This window comes from Motacilla alba, chromosome 23 (assembly GCF_015832195.1).
Source record: "Motacilla alba alba isolate MOTALB_02 chromosome 23, Motacilla_alba_V1.0_pri, whole genome shotgun sequence".
Lineage (NCBI taxonomy): Eukaryota > Metazoa > Chordata > Aves > Passeriformes > Motacillidae > Motacilla > Motacilla alba.
The window spans coordinates 1,041,979-1,059,699 of record NC_052038.1 but is presented as its reverse complement, the minus strand read 5'-3'; the positions used below and the strand labels follow the sequence as shown (position 1 = coordinate 1,059,699).

Below are 17,721 nucleotides of genomic sequence, written 5' to 3'. Positions count from 1 at the left end.
CCTGGGGTGGATCCTGTAGTGGATCCTGAGATGGATCCTGGAGTGGATCCTGGGATGGATCCTGGAATGGATCCTGGGGTGGATCCTGGATCCCTAAAGCCTTGGGGCTGACACCTGGAGGTGTTTCCTGCTTTTCCCCTCTCTGCCAGGTGTGGGAACACCACCGTCCCACCGGATCCACGTGTGGGGAATGGATTGACAAAGAATTGTTAAAATTTGATGGAATTTGGAAAAGCTGAGGAAACCAACATCCGTGGAGTACACTTGGGAAGGAGGGGTGGGAGCAGCTCCTCCAGCTCCACTGCCCTGCTGGAGATTCAGGGGTTTTTTTGTAGGATTTTTTTTAGGTAATTTTTTGTGGGATTTTTTTGGAGGGTTTTATTTTGTGGGGTTTCTTTGTGTGGTTTTCTTTTTTTGGTGTGGGTTTTTTTTTTGTGTGTGTGGTTTTGTTTAGGGTTTTTTGTGGGGTTTGGGGGACAAACTGGACAAGCACAGCAGTGGTGGAATGAGAACTAACTTTCTGGGGTTTCTTTTTTGGGTTTTTTGTAGGTTTTTTTTTTTGTTTGATTTTGTGGGGGAGTGTCTTTGTGGTTTGACTTTTGTTTTCGTGGTTTTTTTGGTGAGTTTTGGGGTTTTTTTTGCTTTGTTTTGGTTTGTATTGGATTATGGTTTTATTTTTGATTTAGAGATGGGGTAATTGAGAGGTGTTTTAAAATATTTTAAAATATTTTATTTTATTATTTTATTTTATTTTATTTTATTTTATTGGTTTTTTTTTTGGTTTTGTGTTTATTTTATTTTTTACCTGAACACCTTATTCCATGGCATTTTTAAGTCAGCATTTCTTATCTCGAGGTTTGCACACTGTGTGAGCCTTCTGTCAGGCTCTGAGAATTTTTTACAAATTAATTTCCCAGAGGTTTGGTTTGTTTTTTGTTTGTTTTTATTTGTTTTTTATTTTATTTGTTTTGTTTGTTTGGGTTTTTTTTTTTTTGGTTTTTTGGTGGGTTATTTTTTGGTTGTTTGGTTATTTTAAACCCCTGGCAGCAGCAAACTCCAAGAACTCCATAAATATTTGATTAAATCCTTCTGGCACCACCACCATCCCACAGAAAACCTGGAAACGCTTCCCAACCCATCCCAAAATCCCCCAAATCCCCCATTCCCCGCCAGGATCATGGGGTGGGATTGCTCTTCCCTCGTTTCTGGGGTTGGAGCTCCAGCTCTTTTATTTCCCGGGTAAGCCGAGCCCAGCAGGGCCGGGATTGGAAACCCGAGCTGGGCCAGGCTCAGGTCAGGGCTCAGCTGATTCCAGACTTCTCCTTTCAGCTGGAAACCTGAGCAGGATCCCTCAGGAATGACAAAAATAACAGAAAAAAACAGGCTCCTGGTGGCAAGAGAGGGAAAAGGGGGAAAAGTGGTGGAAAAGGGGCAAAAAATGATGGAAAATGGGAAAAAATGGTGGGAAAAAGCCAAAAAGTGGTGGAAAAGGGGGAAAAGTAATGGAAAAAGGAGGAAAAGTGGTGGAAAAGATGAAAAAAGTGGTGGAAAAGGGGTACAGAATGATGGAAAATGGAAAAAAAGTAGAAAGGAAGCAAAAGGTGGTGGAAAAGGGGAAAAAGTGGTGGAAAAGAGGAAAAAAGTGATGGAAAGGGACAAAAAAATGGTGGAATAGGAGGGGGAAAGTGGTGGAAAAAGGGGGAAAAGGGGTGGAAAATGGGCAAGAGCTTCTCACTTCCCCTGCATTAAATTTAAGGCAAAAAAGAGGAAAAGGATGGAAAATATGGATGAAAATGTGGCTGTTCGTTTTCGTAGGGTTTTTTAGTGGATTTTTGTTGTTGTTTTGGGGGTTTTTGTGATTATTTTTTAATTTTTGAGTGATTTTTTGTTGATTTTGCTTTTTGGGTTTTTTTTGTGGTTTTAGTTTAGGTTTTTGTAGGGCTTTGGGTTATTTTTTGTTGTTGTTTTGGGGTGGTTTTTTGGTTTTTTTTGGTTTGTTTTGTTGGAGGTTTTTTTGTTTGATTTGGCTTTTTGGGTTTTTTTTTTGTTTGTTTGGCTTTTGGGTTTTTTTTCTTTATGTTTGTTTATTTCTTGTTTTTTATTTGTTTGTTTTTAAATTCCATTTTCACTTGCATTTGCCCCCGTTTCTGTGCTGAAGGCGAGGTGAGGCCACTAAAGGAGGGTTGATTTCCATTTCCAGCTGAACAATTCCTGCTCAGGGTAGATAAATCTGAGTTTCGGGCCCTTTGAGCACTGAGCAGAAAGAGAAAATCCCATTTCTTCCCTTAATTTGAGCTCTGGGGGGAGTGGGGAACACCAACCTGCTCCTGAGCATCTTTGCAGGGTGGATTTTGCAGCTGGAAAATGCGGATTAAAGGAATTTTGTGCTGCTGGGACGCGGAGAAAGCGGGAATTGCAAGCGGGGAGGGAGCGGGGTTGGGTTTCCCCCGCGCGGGGGAGAACAAGGGCAGCACTGTCCGAGGCACCAAAGCAGCCCCGCGCCGAGATCGCCTCCCCTTTTCCTGCTGCTGGGGTGGGAAGGGAAAACTGAGTCTGGAGAAAGGGTTTTTCCATGGAACTCCTGGGTGTTGGTGTTTCCTCAGCTGTTGGAGGGAGAAAACGGGATCCTGTTGGCAAAATGGGTGGAAAATGGGAAAAAATGGTGATGGGAAAGTGGCAAAAAGTGGTGGAAGATGGGCAAAAATGGTGGAAAGGGAAAAAAAGTGGTGGAAAGGGGAAAAGGTGGTGGAAAAGGGGCAAAAAGTGGTGGAAGATGGGCAAAAAGTGGTGGGAAATGGGCAAAAATGGTGGGAAATAGGAAAAAATGGTGGAAAGGGGCAAAAAGAATCTCCTTCCCAATGTTCCCCTTCCCATTTTTCCTGCTGCTGGGGTGGGAAGGGAAAACTGAGCCTGGAGAAAGGGTTTTTCCATGGAACTCCTGGGCGCTGGTGTTTCCTCAGCCGCTGGAGGGAAAAAACGGGATCCTGTTGGCAAAATGGGTGGAAAATGGGAAAAAATGGTGATGGGAAAGTGGCAAAAAGTGGTGGAAATGAGTGGAAAAGTGGTGGAAGATGGGCAAAAAGTGGTGGAAAAGTGGTGAAAAAATGATGGAAGATGGGCAAAAATGGTGGAAATGGGAAAAGTGGTGGAAAGGGGAAAAGGTGGTGGAAAAGGGGCAAAAAGTGGTGGAAGATGGGCAAAAAGTGTCGGAAAATGGGCAAAAAGTGGTGGGAAATGGGAAAAAATGGTGGAAAGGGGCAATAAGAATCTCCTTCCCAATGTTCCCCTTCCCATTTTTCCTGCTGCTGGGGTTGGAAGGGAAAACGGAGCCTGGAGAAAGGGTTTTTCCATGGAACTCCTGGGTGTTGGTGTTTCCTCAGTTGTTGGAGGGAGAAAACGGGATCCTGTTGGCAAAATGGGTGGAAAATGGGAAAAAATGGGGTGGAAATGGTAAAAAATAGTGGGAAATGGTAAAAGATGAGGGAAAATGGGAAAAAACAGTGGAAAGCGGAAAAAAGTGGTGGAAAATAGGAAAAAATGATGGAAGGGGGCAAAAATGGTGAGAAAGGGGCAAAAAGTGGTGGAAAAGAGGGAGAACTGGTTGAAAGGGGCAAAAATGGAAAAAGGTGAAAAAGTTGTGGGAAAAGGTGAAAAAGTGGTGGAAAATGGGAAAAAATGGTGGAAGATGTGCAAAAAGTGACAGAAAATGGGCAAAAAGAGACGGAAAAGGGGGAGAAAATCTCCTTCCTGATGCACGGCTGGGAGAGGGAATATTTCCTGTCCCTCGGAAGCGCCGGGGTGCCCCGGAGTGACCCCGGCTCTGTAATCAGCCCAACCATCTGCTGGGAGATTTGGGTGCTCCCAGGAGCTGCAGCTGTCACCAAACCCCTCCCGGATCCCAGCAGGGCTCGTGCTGCTGGATTTGGGAGCCTGGAATTCCAGGGATCCATCCCGGGGGATCAGCCGTGCCTCGGGGATGGAGGAAAACATCAAAATGTTGATTTTCACCTTCCGTGCTGGGCAGCGGGCAGGGGGCGGTGAATGAAAACGTCTTGAAAATGGGAATCATTTATTCAGGTCACCAAAATCCTCTCAGGGATAATTTTGGGATTAATTAGGAGACAGGAGGCTGCTCCCTAGCAAGTTCTTCCCCACAGCTCGTCCTCCTCAGGTTCCTTTTTATGGGAAAATTTTTCTGAGTGCGCAAAGTTTTCCATGGAGTTTGTCAGGTGTGGCTGAAAAGCTCTGGAATTTTGGGTTTTTTTTTGGTTTCTGGTTTTGAGGCTTTCCTGTGCAAATTTCTGAGGTTTTCTTCCCGCTCTGGAGGGCTGGGAATGAGCTTTTTTTCCTCTGTCTCTTCGCTGGGAAGAGCCAAAAGGTTCTGGAGCCTGGAATTTAAAATTGAAAATCTTTCATTTTCCTGGGATGGAAAATGAAAAAGAAACATTAAAAATAAAAGGAAAAATGTTAAAAAAAATCAAGAAAAGGAAGCAGGTGCATATCCAATCCCAGGAATACCTGGGGGAAAGGAAAAACATGGATGGGACGTGGATGTCCCTATTAGAAAGTGTCCCCAGCACCCCTGGAATGGGACAGGAGCCGCTCTCTCCTCCCAGGTTGTTTGCAGCTCTTTTGCATACAGGTAAACTGAGGCACGCGGTGATTTCTTTTTCCTCCTGGGCACATGCACTCCCTTGGAGCTCTGAATTCCAAAAAATTCAATAACAAACCCCTCAAAGCCCATTTTTCTTGGCCAAACTCCCTCTCCTTGGGTAGGGAGCACAGGAGTGGATTCCCTTGGCTCCTGGAGGAGCAGGAAGGCAAACGGGGAATGTGGGAATCCCTAAATGCCAACCAGCACCACCCTGGAGCATCGGGGTGGAACAGGCAGTGCCCATCCCTGCGCCGAGTGCTCCGGGAAGGAAATAAAAGGACAGACATAAAGAAATTCCTATTTTGGAGCTCTTTGGAAAGCTGAGGGAGCTCTGGAATGAGCCTTGGTCGAAGGTGAGGAAAGCCTGGGGCAGTTGTGCACGTTAAGCTGCAATAGGATTATGGAGCAGAGCAAATTAAAACAATTCCCTAATGAGGAGGGGGGGAATTCCAGCTGGGATGGAGGCTGGGAGAGCCGGGAAGGAAGGAATGGAGGGAACAGGGGCAGGAATGGATGGAACGGGACAGGAATGGAGGGAACAGGGACAGGAATGGAGGGAACGGGGCAGGAATGGATGGAACAGGGACAGGAATGGATGGAACAGGGGCAGGAATGGAGGGAACAGGGACAGGAATGGATGGAATGGGGCAGGAATGGATGGAATGGGGCAGGAATGGAGGGAACAGGGGCAGGAATGGATGGAACAGGGACAGGAATGGAGGGAACAGGGACAGGAATGGATGGAATGGGGCAGGAATGGAGGGAACAGGGGCAGGAATGGAGGGAACAGGGGCAGGGATGGAGGGAACAGGGACAGGAATGGAGGGAACAGGGGCAGGAATGGAGGGAACAGGGACAGGAATGGAGGGAACAGGGGCAGGGATGGATGGAACAGGGACAGGAATGGATGGAATGGGGCAGGAATGGAGGGAACAGGGACAGGAATGGAGGGAACAGGGACAGGAATGGAGGGAACAGGGGCAGGAATGGATGGAATGGGGCAGGGATAGATGGAACAAGGACAGGAATGGATGGAATGGGGCAGGAATGGAGGGAACAGGGGCAGGAATGGATGGAATGGGGCAGGAATGGAGGGAACAGGGACAGGAAAGGATGGAACAGGGGCAGGAATGGAGGGAACAGGGACAGGAATGGATGGAACAGGGACAGGAATCGAGGGAACAGGGGCAGGGATGGATGGAACAGGGAATGGAATGGATGGAGCCGGGGTGGGGATGGATGGAGCTGGGGCAGGAATGGGGCAGGAATGGATGGAACAGGGGCAGGAATGGATGGAGCTGGTATTCCCTGTGGGATGATGAAACTCGGGAGCATCCATGTCCATTTTTGGGATGTGCCTGGCTCCTCTCATTGGCAGTGGAGAATCCATACAAATCCGGGATAATTGCAGCTCCTCCATCAACGTTAATGATTATTTTCCTTGCAGAAAATGAGTGGCCAATTAAATCCAAATGTGCTGGCTTTTGGGCAGCTCTTAATTGGGGTTTTAATTAATCTGAGGAACAATGAAGGGACACAAAACAAGGGGGTGGTGCTGGCTGAGCTCATGTCACATCTTGGGAGTGGAATCTCCACTGGGATGAGCACCCACACCCCTTTTCCAACATCCTGCATCCCAAATTCCACCCCATCCTCCTGCCTCTGCCTTGGGGATCTCCATCCCGAGCAGCTCTGGTGGTCCTCAGTCCCATGGTGGTCCTCAGTCTTTCGCCAGGTTCCTGCCCAGAGCTGCTTTCTAACAGATTTATTTTTAGCTCCCAGCCTTGGATCAGGGAATGGAAATTCAGCAATGTTTTGGAGTGGGAAAAGAATCGTGGAGTTTTTTAAACTTCAGAAACGATGTTTTCATTCCAGCTTTTTGTGGAGCTCGTATTATTCCAGCTGCTTATAGTATCCCTAAATCACTTGCTGGGATGAGTTACTGAGGTTTTCAGTATAAAACACCAGAAAAGGACTTTTGAGGGGAGATTAATTGAAAATATCCCATAGAAAATATTCAAAGAATCAACATTTCCCCCGTGATATATTCTCAGTATAGAAGTGTTTTCCCGGAGAAAGAATCTTCCTGCTCCTGACGGATTCCTGCCCCTGGCTGTGCCATTCCAAGCTTTCCAAAATGCCCAGACCTGCCATTTCTCTGGGAAGAACAGCCTGGGGTGCTGCTGATCCATTGGCTCCATCTCGGCAGGGCCACTCTCCGTCCCCCTTGTCCTCCCAGTGCCTCCCTGGCACTCAGAGCTGCTGGAATGGGATTTGGGCTTCCCAGAGCTTCTCCAGGTTTGGGATTCCCAGAGCTTCTCTGGGGCTGGAATCCAAACGAGTGCAGAGATTTTGGGTTTTTGGTTTTGCTGTTCATTTTGGAAGTGGGATGGGCAGGAATGGGATGCAGAGACGAGAACCTGGACATGGCACCAAGGGATGGGGATCTGTGGGATGGGAAAAGGATCCTCATGTCACCTGCACAGCCCTGCCCCATTCTCCCGGCACTTTCCCCCTGATTCCATCTTCCTTTCCCTCTTTCCCCATTGGGATGTGACCTGGCTGCTTCCCTGTGTCCCTCTGCTGCTTCCCTTTTCCTGCCTTGGCCCCAGCCCACATTCCAGATATTCCAGAGGCTGCTGGATGGACACAGGAGTTCCTATCATGGAATAAAGTCCCCTCCATCCCCAACTCTCCCTTCCAGGTCTTCTCAGAGCAGGAACCTCCTCATCTCCAACCATTTGTGGTCCCAGAGGCTGTGGGATGTGTGGGCTCCTCAGGGTGCCTGGCTGGACCTGGACGGGGCTCCTTGGAATTCCATGTTTTCTTGGGATTCATCCCTCTGGAGCTGCTTGTGGATGCTGCCAGAGAACCTGGATAGGAAAGGACTTGGCCACCTGGACTTGTCCTCTCAGCCAGAGCACCGGGCACAGCCCAAACCTGGGTCCCAGCTCCTCAGGAACATTCCAGAGCCAGATCCTGATTTCCTTTCTGATTCCCTCAAGGAAAGAACTCCTGATGTTCTGCCCGCAGCCAGGAGGGCTGGGAACACCCACGGGCTGGGGTGTCCCTGTCACCTCCCACCTGCAGCAGATCGCTCCCAGTCACAGCTCCTGGAGCTGGGGGTGCTGCTCCCGCCTTCCCCAGAATCCACGGATGGATGCCTGGAGTTAAATCAGGATTCTCCCCACCGGGAGAGCTCCCTCAGGAGCTGGAGGTGCCTCCTCTCCCCCTGCTCCCGCCCCATGACCCCATTTCACTGCCCCCGCCCCGGGAAGGAGCCTCCATCCCTGGTTCTGGCGGCAGGACACCACCCCGGCTCCGGCGGGATGCGTCGCCATGGAGGAGGCGTTGCCATGGTGACCGTTGCCGTGGCGATGGCGACGGGCGCAGCAGGGCCTGGGAGCATCCCAGGGAGGTTTCCCGGCCTCTCCCGAGCTTGGAGATGGATTGATTGCCCAGGTTTCCCTCCTCCCGAGGCCAAACACTCGGCACTGAGAGCTTTCACCACGGCAGCGCGCTTTGGGGTCTGTTTTGGGGCAGATTTAGGGAGTTTAAATCCCATGGGGTGGAAATGCCCTAAATAATAAAACAGTCTGCCTGGGGAAGGAGGGATGTACAGGGAACTTAGGAAGCTCCGAACCAGGTGCTCCCTGTGCCCCGGGATGTGTTCAGAGATGAAGAGGTGTCTGTAGGAACATTCTTGTGCCACACATGAAGGTGACAGGAAGGTCCCTTCTGTGCCTTAGTTCCCACCTCTTTTAAGCCCCCAAATCCTCTGTATCCACAAAAGCCCTTCCATGGAGGTGAAAATGTCCTAAATAATAAAATTCCCTGGCCCTCCCTGCCAGAGACGTACAGGGAATTCGGGAGACTCCAAACCAGGTGCTCTCTGTTCTCCAGGAATATCTTTGTACCATGAAGGTGACAGGAGGGTTCCTTCTGTGCCCTGCATTCTTTAAGCCCCCAAATCCCCTGGAGATCTGCTCCTGGGGGTCCGGGTGAGACCCTTTACCCCAGATTTGCATTTCTCACCTGTAAAATGGTGTCACGCAGGCTGCCAAGGGGAGAGGAGAGGGAGAGGGTGACACTGTCCATGTTGGGTGGTGACACAGCCAATGGAGAGGGGCTGAAGCTTCCCTGCCCCGCTGCTCAGCTCGGATGCTGCCACGCCAAGGGCTCCGAGCCCTCCCTGGCTTTCCCAGGCTCTCAGTGTGGGCTTTGGGTGGGATTTGTGCTGCTGGGGCCTCTTGGCTGCCGGTCCCTGCCAACCCAGCCACGCATGGAAGGGGGCAGGGAATGTCCAGGAGGGAATCATCACCTGCCCATCCCCCTTTTCAGGTGGAAAAGGATCCTCTGGATGGGCTGGGGGATGTGTTTCTTATCCCAGCTCGATGTAGTGCCCGCGTCACCGCTGAGATCCAAGCCCTTTGTGTCTGGCGCGTATTTGGGGTCATTCAGAGCACAATGAAGGAGCTTTCAGTGAAATGTGACTTTTTGGCCCTGCCCTGGAGTCTGCTCTTCATCAGGGCTTGTTTTTATAGCAGCAGAGCTGTGACTTTTGGGGACCCTGGGGGAGAGGGAACGGGGCCGTTGTTTGGGGTCTGGGTGGTGCCTGAGCCGGGTCCTGGCCGGGGCCACCCCCAGTGACGGCTCCTGGGACATGGGAATGTGACAGGAGCAGTTTCCTGGCTGCAGGACAGTCCTGGGCACAGCCAGCTCCTCCCTGGGCACACAGAAACCTTCCCGCTCCTCCAGAGGTGGCGCAGCCCCCAGGGCAGCCTCATCCCGCCGCCTCCAGCAGCTCTCCCGTGGTCCCGGGTTTAATTTCCCTAATGAGGCAGTGCTGAGCTGGGGAAGGAACCCCTGCCAGGAGCTGTCAGCCGGGCAGTTGGAATGCAGGAATGGGAGTTACTGGCCCTTGGCTGGAGCTGGCTAATAAACGGTAACCTGGTGCCACCAGGGCAGGGGGTGACAGGGGGAACAGAGCCAGGGCCAGCAGAGCACAGGGATTTCCTCCCTGCCCCAAGGAACCCTCTGCCTGGCCCGGCTTTGGATTGAGCACCTGGAGAGGGTTGCTCGGAGCACCTGGAATGCTGTGAGCCTGTCCCTTGTGCCAGGCACGGGAGGGGATTGATCCAGATGGGGACGTGGCTGCTGTGGTACCCCCAGCCCCCGATGGCTTGGGGGCTGAGATGGACTGGGGATGGGGGCTGGGATGGACGGGGAATGGGGGCTGGGATGGATGGAGAGGGGGCTGGGATGGATGGAGAGGGGGCTGGGATGAATTGGGAGGGGGGGCTGTGATGGATTGGGAGTGGAGGCTGTGATGGATTTGGAATGGAGGCTGTGATGGATTGGGAATGGGGGCTGTGATGGATGGGAAGGCAGCCCCAGGTCGGGAGGTGGGAGATGCTGTCCTGGGTGATTTGTGGTTTCCCGGGCTGGCAAACTCTGCCTTCCGGCCCCTCCACCCCGGTCAGACCAGAGGGAGCAGCCCCTCATTCCTGGGGGAAGCAGGCTCTTGTTCCCAGAGGGAGCAGCCCCTCATTCCAGGGGGAGCAGCCCCAGAAGCAGCCCCTCGTTCCAGAGGGAGCAGCCCCAGGAGCAGTCCCTCATTCCAGGGGGAGCAGCCCCAGGAGCAGCCCCTCGTTCCCAGAGGTAGCAGCCCTAGGAGCAGCCCCTTGTTCCAGGAGGAGCAGCCCCAGGAGCAGCCCCTCGTTCCAGGGGAGCAGCCCCAGGAGCAGCCCCTCATTCCGGGGGGAGCAGCCCCAGGAGCAGCCCCTCGTTCCAGGAGGAGCAGCCCCAGGAGCAGCCCCTCATTCCGGGGGGAGCAGCCCCAGGAGCAGCCCCTCGTTCCCAGGGAGGGAGAACCAGGCACGGCCGGGGGCACACAGAGCACTAACAATCCAAGCAGCACTAAATCCAAATAAACCTCGACTGCTCCCAAGATTTATGGCATGAGCCTGACCCCAAACTGTCGGGGCTGCAGCTGGGAGGGGGTTACGTCAGCACCTTGGGAACAGAGTGGGGAGGGGGCTTCTTTAGGAACAATATCCCAATGTCCCAAATATCCCTGTGCACTGGGAACACCTGGAGATTGTTCCCCAGTCTTTAGGTCTGTGTGGATCTTGGCTGGGGCTGTGCTGCAGGTGGGGTCCCCCCAGATCTGGCCCTGCCTGTGGGGTTGTTGTGGGGTTCGTGCTGGTCCTGGCTGGGGCTTGATCAGGTTTAGGGTAAGGTGGATGGATGGATGATGGATGGATGGATGGATGGATGATGGGTGGATGGATGATGGATGGATGGATGGATGGATGGATGATGGATGGATGATGGATGGATGATGGATGGATGGATGATGGATGATGGATGATGGATGGATGATGGATGGATGGATGGATGGATGGATGGATGGATGATGGATGGATGGATGATGGATGGATGATGGATGATGGATGGATGGATGGATGATGGATGGATGATGGATGGATGATGGATGGATGGATGGATGATGGATGGATGGATGATGGATGGATGGATGGATGGATGGATGGATGGATGGATGGATGGATGATGGATGGATGGATGATGGATGATGGATGATGGATGGATGGATGGATGGATGGATGATGGATGGATGGATGGGTGATGGATGGATGATGGATGGATGGATGGATGGATGGATGGATGGATGGATGATGGATGGATGATGGATGGATGGATGATGGATGGGTGATGGATGGATGATGGATGGATGGATGGATGGATGGATGGATGGATGGATGATGGATGGATGATGGATGGATGGATGGATGGATGATGGATGGATGATGGATGGATGATGGATGGATGGATGATGGATGGATGGATGGATGGATGGATGGATGGATGGATGATGGATGATGGATGGATGGATGATGGATGGATGGATGATGGATGGATGGATGGATGATGGATGGATGGATGGAGGGATGGATGGATGGATGGATGGATGATGGATGGATGATGGATGGATGATGGATGGATGATGGATGGATGGATGATGGATGGATGGATGGATGATGGATGGATGGATGGATGGATGGATGGATGGATGGATGGATGGAGGGATGCATGGGTGCACAGATAGGTGTTGGACAGATGGGAGCTGCTGAGCCAAGCTGGGACTTCCGTTCCCATTTCCTGCTCCAAGCCCAGAGCCAGGAATCTGGAATGGCCTCATCTGGTTCCAATTTCAGGAGGAACAAAGGGAGCGGGGCCATGTGGCTCCCATCAGCGGGAAGCTTTGCAGGTCACACAGGGAGAATCCCACCCTCGGGAATGGGGATGGGCTGGGGAGCGCTGGGCTCTCCTCATTTCTTGGGGAGCCTCGATACTTCTGGTGTACAAACATCAAAAAGCAAATGAGAGTGATTCCCAATCTCTGCTTCTTCCTGCACCTCTCAATCCTTGGCAATTTTCCTTGCCTTCCCATCAGTTCTGGCGATCTGTCTCATATTTTTGGGCTGTGCAATTCCCAGATCCCTGTGGATTTATTCTGCTGGATCACAAAATCCAGTGAGCTGCTGGTGAGGGGGCGTTGGGAATCCAGGATGCCTGCCAGCTGGGGGGCAAAGGCTGAATATTCCCAGAGATTTGGGAACCACATGGGATGTTGGGGACCAGCAGTGGCTGCTGAGGAGAGCTGGAACAGATCCAGCCAGACACAGCTCAAACACTTAAAAGCTCAACTCCCCCTGCCCTTCCCGAGCTGCTGGATTCTCTTTCCTGATGGGAGAAGGGATGTGGGGACAAAACGCGAGTCAGGTCCCAAATTTCTCTGCCTGACTGTTCAAGCTCCAAACAGTGAAAACAAAGAAACCCCGAGCTGTTTTCGGGAGGTAAAATGCTCCGAGAGAGACAGGGACCCTTCAAGGCCTTGATTTGAAACTGAAGCTCGAACCTGGCTCGTTACATCTTGAAACATCCGATGCGATCTCGCAGATCAAAGCCGCCTTGTTTGCCTTGTAATGAGGTGTCAAAGCGTTTCCTTGCAACGCCGACAGGAGACACTTTGATCTGCAAAACAAGATGTTTAAGAGCGCTGCTAGCGAGGGCTCCCCGTGTTTTCGCAGCTCTGGGAGGCAGGGGAATATTTGAAGTCTGGTGTTGTTTCCTCTGGAGGTTTCCCAAGCTGTGGCAGCTGATGAGGTGTTGCTGTCACACCGGAGCCAAGACTCACAGGGAAATCATCGAGCCTGAACAGCAGCCAGCTGGAGAACCAAGCCAAGCATTTTTCTTACAGCTTCCAAAAGGAATTGTTGGGTTTTCCTCAAAAAAAGGCCTTTTTGTTAATGGGAAATGCTGGAGTCGGTGTGAGCTTACTCTGAGCTGTTTTGGGGGAAAACACTGCGATTCTGGGTGGTTCAGCTGGAGGCTGTTTGTGCTGCTGCTGCCTTGGTCTGGATGCCTGTCACACGAGGGGTGGCTGGGGAGTCACCTGGGAGGGGCTGGAGCCGCTCACGTGTCCCTCTGGTCACAGGCTCAGCGCTGGCGCAATGAGAACTACGAGCGGCCTGTGGACCTGGAGGGCTCTGGGGACGATGACCCCTTTGGAGAAGATGAGCTGGATGACATCTACTCCGGCTCTGGCTCGGGGTGTGAGTAACTGGGAATGGTCCCTGGATGGCTGGGGGGTTCCTGGGATTCCTGGGAAGGGTCCTTGGCTGGGTGTGGGGTTTGGGGAGTTCCTGGGAAGGTCCTTGACCAGCTGTGGGTTTGGGGGGCCTCTGGAGAAGGGTGTCTGGCTGACTGTGAGCTTGGAGGGCTGGAGAGGGGATGTGAGGAAGGGAATTGCCCTTTATCCATCACTGGAATTGTCCTCTGAGACAAAAGCAATGGGAGCTGTCCCAAAAGTTGGGCTCCAGTGCCTCCATGTCTCAGTTCAGCCTCTGGCCCTACTGGGCAGGACTGGCCACTCCACAGACTCCAGGCAGGGCTTTGGCCACCACACGGGCACAGCCCTTGGTTTCTGCCAAGCCTGGAACCATCCGTGCTCTCAGGTTTTGGGGGTGATGCCAGGGAAATGCATCAGCAGCAGCTTCACTCCTCCCTCTTGTCCCGTTTCAGATTTCGAGCCGGAGCCAGGGCTGGACACGGCTGTGAGCCTGACCACGGACACACTGGTGACACTGCCCACCACGGCGGCCGTGCTGCCCGCCACTGCCGCCCAACCCATGGCAACGCCCCTGGAGCCATCCTCCACCCCCCAGGACACCACCCTCGGGCAGGCCACCAGCGCCTTCCTCATCCCCAGGACCACAGAAGCACCAGTGGTGCCCAGCTGGAAACCCACCAGCACCAGCACCACGGCCAGCGAGCCCCCAACCACCACAGCCACCACCGCCACCACCACCACCACCACCACCACCACCACCACGGAGGCCACCACGACCACAAGCAGCACCACCGTGGCCACGGCCAAGCCCACTACCGTCCGGAGGTTCCTGCCCCCCTTGGCCACCAGGGCGGCCACCACTCGAGCCACCACCCTGGAGACCCCCACCACGCCCGTCCCCGAAACCAGCACGCCGACAGAGGTGGCCACGTCACGCCTTGTCCCCACCAGCACGGCCAGGCCTAGGGCCCTGCCAAAGCCCAGCACCTCGAGGACTGCAGAGCTCCCCGAGAAAAGCACGGCCTTGCCACCCACGGCCACCACGCTGCCACCCACAGAGGCTCCCCAGGTAGGAGGCCAGAGCCCTTCTCACCTGCTCGGCGCTCCTGGCTCCATGGGAAGCCAAGCAGTGGCCAAGGGAGGCCTTTGGTGTCCGTCCATCCTTGCCACTTCCTCTGAGGGAGGTGGAGGCAGGCTGGGCTCCTCCAGAGCGGAACGTCTGGGGAGCTGGAGGGAAGTGAAAGGGGGAGCTCAGCCCAGGCAGGGGCTCAGGCTCCTGGGGGCACCCAGGGTGTGCCACCCACGCCGGTGACCCCCGCACTGCCTTCTTCAGAGCGGCTTCCCCAGGCGGGAGGGCAGCGGTGCCACATCCCAAAGGGACACAGCGACTGTCCTCGGGGTTTGGTGTCTTGTCCCAGCTCCCGCCCCTCGCCGGGAGTCCCAAACTCTCCTCAATTACCGGTTGGTGGTGCATTTCCAGCCCATCGGGTGTCCTGAGCAGGAATTTCAGCTCCATCTCGCATTCAGAGCCCCTCAGGGGCCCTTTGCAGCCGCTTTGACTGAAAGGTGGAGTGATTTGTCTAAACTACTCTCTCTTTTCCGCCTGCAAATGCGTGCTCGGAGCGCTCGGGGCTCTCGCTGACCTTCAATTAATCCCTGTCACAAACGCGGCCGCTCGTGGGGAGCGCTGAGCCGTGCGCTGCCCCGGGGCAGCGGGACATGGAGAGGGCTCCCACCCCCGCCCCAGACAGCTCCCGACTCATCCCGAATCCTGCCTCATCCCGAATCCTGGCTCGTCCCGAATCCTGCTTTGTGACCGAGGCAGGCGGGAAGGAGCCGTTGGCCCCACCAGGGAGGGATCCGGGGCAGGTTTGGCTCGGGGATGCTCTGGCCAAGGGACATGGGGGAAGGTCCGGGGGATTTGGTCCCGAGGGGATGTGCAGGAGGCAGTGAATGGATCAGGGATGGGATGGAGGGGTGGGATGGATAATTTTCCCAGGCAATCCTTGAGGCTGGGATCCCCTTCTTGCCAAGGGAATTGAGCAGGGACAACAGGGAGCTGGGCTGGGTGACAGCTCTGTGGCCTGGGTGACGGCCCTGTGGCCTGGGTGACAGGGGCCCATCCTCCTGCTCCCACCCTGTGCAGCAGGAAGGGGGGAAAGGAAGGGGGAAGGGACCCTTGGAGCTCATCCAGCAGCATCCAATCCTTCCTCTTGCCGTGCTGACGTGGCATGGAGGTTGTGTCATCTCCTGTTAGAAGTGAGTCACCTTAGAGCGGTGACATCCAACCTGTGCTCTGGGGACAGAGCCCAGCGCAGGTCTGGGGTGGGATATTGGGGAGAAATCCTTCCCTGTAAGGGTGCAGGGTCTGGGATGGGGTCTCTTTAGGAGAAACTACAGGGAACAGGTCCTGCGATGGGGACAGAGAATGGCCTGGCTCAGCCATGGTGGCCTCAGGCATTTGGTGACCAAGTCATGGGATTGTGTTGTTGCTGCGGTACAACTTCAGTGACACAAGGAAGGGACACCCCAATGTCATCCCCATGTCCCCCACCCGGTCCTCAGTCTGGTGATGTCCTCCTTGCGGACACCCTTTGGTCCTTGTCCTCTGCTCCATCTTGTCCTTTCTCCCAGATGGAGCCAGGGGAGGTGACAACAGCCCCCGACAAGGAGCCGGAGGTCCCGGCCAGCAGCGGCCCCAGCGGGGACTTTGAGATCCGGGAAGAGGAGGAGACGACTCGTCCCGACCTCGGGAACGAGGTGATGGCTGTGGTGACACCGCCGGCGGGGCCGGGGCCCGGCAGGAACGTGGAGACAGGGCTGATGGACAACACGATAGACTCGGGCAACTCGGCCGCTCAGCTGCCCCAGAAAAACATCCTGGAGAGGAAAGAGGTGTTGATAGGTGAGATGTGGGAGCGGGGGTTTGGGGGAGAGGGTCTGGGGGCACAGGGAGCTGGGCTGTCCCAGGAGACGGGACAGTCCTGGGAAGAGCATTGGGATAACCCACACCCACCTCCCAAAATTGCTCCGTGGGCTGTCCCAGGGTCTCTGTGCCTTTGTCAGGACAGCTCTGCACAATTTCCTTCTACTGAGATGGATTTCCAGGAAAAAAAATGGGATTTTAGTGCAAAATGTTCTGTGGTCGTAGCTCAGCACCCAGTGCTGCTCCCAAACTTCCAAAGCACAAAACCAGGCTGGAATCCCAAATGAGCCCCCCAAACTGTGGCAGTGCTGAGCCTGGTATAACCCACATCTGCCTCCCAAAATTGCTCCATGGCCCTGCTGAGGGGTCCCAGGGGTCTCCATGCCTTTGCCAGGAACATTGTCCACAATTTGTTTGTGCTGAGATGGAATTCCAGGAAAAAAATGGGATTTTTTTCCTGGAAATCCGAAGATGTGCTGCAGTGACCCAGCCACTGCTGAGAGGCTGCTCCCAGATTTCCAAAGCACAAAACCAGGCTGGAATCCCAAAGGATCCCCCCCAAACTCTCTGTGCTGGAAGCTGGGCTGGGGCTGGCGGTGGCACTGATGGCCAGAGGGGTGACACTGATGGCCAGAGATGGCACTCATAGTTGGAGGTGCCACTGACAGCCAGGCCAATGGGTGGCACTGATGGCGGGTCTGGGGGGGGACACTGATGACCAAGGGGATGGCACTGAGGGCTAGGGGTGGCACTGAGGGCCGGGGGTGGCACTGACAGCTGTGTGGGACACTGAAGGCCATGGGGGTGACACTGAGGACCAGAGGGGTGGCACTGATGGCCGTGGGTGGCACTGAGGGCCAAGGGTGGCACTTATAGCTGGGGGGGGGGGGTCACTGATGGCTGGGGATGACACTGAGAGGCAGTGGTGGCACTGATGGTCAGAGGGGTGGACTGACAGGCAGGGGGGTGCACTGACAGCTGGGGGTGGCACTGAAAGCCGTGGGTAGCGCTGATGGCCGCGGGTGGCACTGACAGCCGTGTCCCCTGTGCGTTGTTGCAGCGGTGATCGTGGGTGGCGTGGTGGGCGCCCTTTTCGCTGCCTTCCTGGTGATGCTGCTCATCTACCGCATGAAGAAGAAGGACGAGGGCAGCTACACCCTGGAGGAGCCCAAGCAGGCCAACGTCACCTACCAGAAGCCCGACAAGCAGGAGGAGTTCTACGCGTAGACGGAGAGCCCGGAGTGCCTCACGCTTCCTCCCTCCCTTCCTCCCTCCCTCCCCGCTCCAAACCCTCCCTCTCCTCTCCTCTCCTCCATCCAGTCTCTCTCCCCTCCCTCCTCTCTCTCTTTTTTTGGGATCAGACTGTGAATTTTTAAAAGCAAAACCCGCAGCGGCTGAAGGAGGAAACGCGTCCTTGGCATGGGGGGCACGGGGTGCCCGGAGCAGCATTGGGGTCACACCGAGCGCGCCCAGGTCACACTGAGC

General features: G+C 54.3%; 1 protein-coding gene across 1 annotated transcript in view; it reads left to right on the top strand.

Moving 5' to 3' along the window:
* SDC3 (syndecan 3) overlaps positions 1-17,517 on the top strand; it is a 43,036-nt gene extending 25,519 nt beyond the window's left edge. Inside the window, exons 2-5 of the mRNA XM_038160862.1 lie at positions 13,176-13,293; positions 13,763-14,379; positions 15,945-16,215; positions 17,297-17,517. Of these exons, the coding sequence (XP_038016790.1) occupies positions 13,176-13,293; positions 13,763-14,379; positions 15,945-16,215; positions 17,297-17,463 (1,173 nt within the window). The 3' untranslated portion in view covers positions 17,464-17,517. The remainder of the gene's footprint in view (positions 1-13,175; positions 13,294-13,762; positions 14,380-15,944; positions 16,216-17,296) is intronic.
* The last annotated feature ends 204 nt before the right edge of the window (positions 17,518-17,721 follow it).